The sequence below is a fragment of the Anneissia japonica genome, unplaced genomic scaffold (assembly GCF_011630105.1).
Source record: "Anneissia japonica isolate Jap-2015-1 unplaced genomic scaffold, ASM1163010v1 scaffold287864_len1152817_cov193, whole genome shotgun sequence".
NCBI classification, from domain to species: Eukaryota; Metazoa; Echinodermata; class Crinoidea; order Comatulida; family Comatulidae; genus Anneissia; species Anneissia japonica.
In genome coordinates, this window is record NW_022710960.1 from 906,692 (window position 1) to 908,774 (window position 2,083).

The window sequence follows — 2,083 nt, forward strand, 5'->3', positions numbered from 1 at the left end:
TTCAAATCCTCATTCTTGAAAGTGAAATTCTATATTTTGGAAATTTTGCATGAAATCTGTCATGGTCGAGGTTGCTTCACCACGATATATTCCAACCGTCATGAGGCTACCTAAATGAGCATTTGTCATAACAGAACGCAAATTATTTTTAATTAGTCTCATTGAATTATTATTATTATTATTATTATTTTTATTATTGTTGTTGTTGTGATGAACAATATGGTGGCCAAACGAATATTACATATAAATATTTTTTTTTCGTCTTTCCCGACGGCGGGCTATGTTTCTCCGACGGGGGGGGGGGGGGGGGGCTATAGCTCCCCTGCCCCTCCTCTAGCGCCACCACTGATTCAAGAATAGGTAGTTAGGTTCTTTAAAGTGCACATGAGCAAATTGTGTACACTGGTCCTAGTAATCATGGTTGAGGCACCTATTTTTTTGCATTTATTTGCGACAATATAGAAAGTTAGCATTTTGCCCCGTCGGGGAGACCCACCCCCCCTTCCTCCTCGGGGAGTTATATGTATTTTGTACATATTAATAGATTCTAAAATCGATTAAGTAAGCCTTTGAAACCCTAAATAGTCATTTGGGGGGGGGGGAGAGGGGGATGGCTACGTCGCCTGGACGCGATTTTTTTTCCGTACGAAATATTTGCATGAAAGTTCACTCGGGCCATCTCGGATTGACTCGACTCGAGTTCGATACGAGGAACAAGAGCAGACACTTCGCAATGTCGTGACGCTCGAGTTTTACTATTGTTCTGTCTAAAGTTCACCTACGGTAGGCCTATGAAATTGTACGTGTGTAACTAACTGTGTTCTTGTATGTTATTAAATGTTAGTATAATATCTACAACAACAAAAGCTAGTACCCCCTTTTATAAAGTGTAGATAGGTACAGTAATACCGAAGGCTAGAGAGAAAGAGGATAAACTATAGGCCTAACTACAGGCTGGTTAAGTCCTACGTAGGCCCCTCCCTAAACTATATCTAAAAGTCCCTAGGGTCCTAGGCTGACACCAACAGTCACGCTTCACAAAATAAATTGAAGCATGGAATAAAAAATAGAGTGCATAAGAGAAATATTATTAAATAATAATAAATAAAATAATTCCGGCATTGTTAAACTTGGCCAAACTATCCTTGTAATGTAATTAATATTAAATAATAATAATAATAATAATAATAATAATAATAATAATAATAATAATAATAATAATATTAATAATACTATAATAACAACAATTATATATTTTTTATCAGGAGTTGTAGCTTGGTGGTTGCAAGATAGTTGCTTTCTTTTGAATGGTCCTGGGTTCAAATTTTCACTAAACGATTTTTTCTCATGACTAAAAAACAGTTCCAATCCCTAAGCCTCATAAAAGAGACGTAGTTTACAAAGCATAATTCCGTCCTGTAAGTGGCGAGTGTACTTCCTGTTGGATACGAACGACATAACAAATAAATAATAGTTATGCACCGTAACTGCAGAGTCAAATACTGTACACAAGGTATTCAATGTTCTGCTGTTTATTTTACTTCAGAGGAGGATCATCCATGGGGACACTTATGTTTAGATACAACGTGGAGACAGCAACACCTGAGGAGATACAATTCATTGCTCAAGACTTAATTTATCGTAACACTGTTTTTACGAAAGGGGAAGACATTTATGTTTCTATGGGATTAAAATACTCCGAATCAGAACAAATTAAAACCTACAAATTTAACGGAGATACAGGTAAATTGAAATATTTATGAAACAAAAACGTGAATACAAACATATATACCAATATACCGTACATACCCACATACATACACACGTACATAATACATACATCAGACACGATAGATAAAAGAGTTTATCTTTGAATATTTTTCATGTTCTATTTCTCTTACGTTTACTTTTTAGCTGATGCTTATCAAATGTGTACCTCTACCGAGATCAAGCCATTGTTTCCCCCAGCATTGTTGTTTTCAGTATTTTGCCCTCCAATTTATATAATACATACACACCCACACACATATATGTATATATATAATATATAATATATAATATATATATATATCTTGTATATATG

The 2,083-nt window shown here is 35.1% G+C and overlaps 2 protein-coding genes across 4 annotated transcripts in view; both read left to right on the forward strand.

Moving 5' to 3' along the window:
• The window catches only part of LOC117107160 (alkaline phosphatase-like), a 59,240-nt gene that overhangs the window by 45,489 nt on the left and 11,668 nt on the right, over positions 1–2,083 (forward strand). The window lies entirely within an intron of this gene.
• Positions 1–2,083, forward strand: part of LOC117107161 — a 7,684-nt gene that overhangs the window by 3,494 nt on the left and 2,107 nt on the right. The window contains exon 4 of the mRNA XM_033248747.1: positions 1,547–1,743. Coding sequence (XP_033104638.1) covers positions 1,547–1,743 — 197 coding nt within the window. The remainder of the gene's footprint in view (positions 1–1,546; positions 1,744–2,083) is intronic.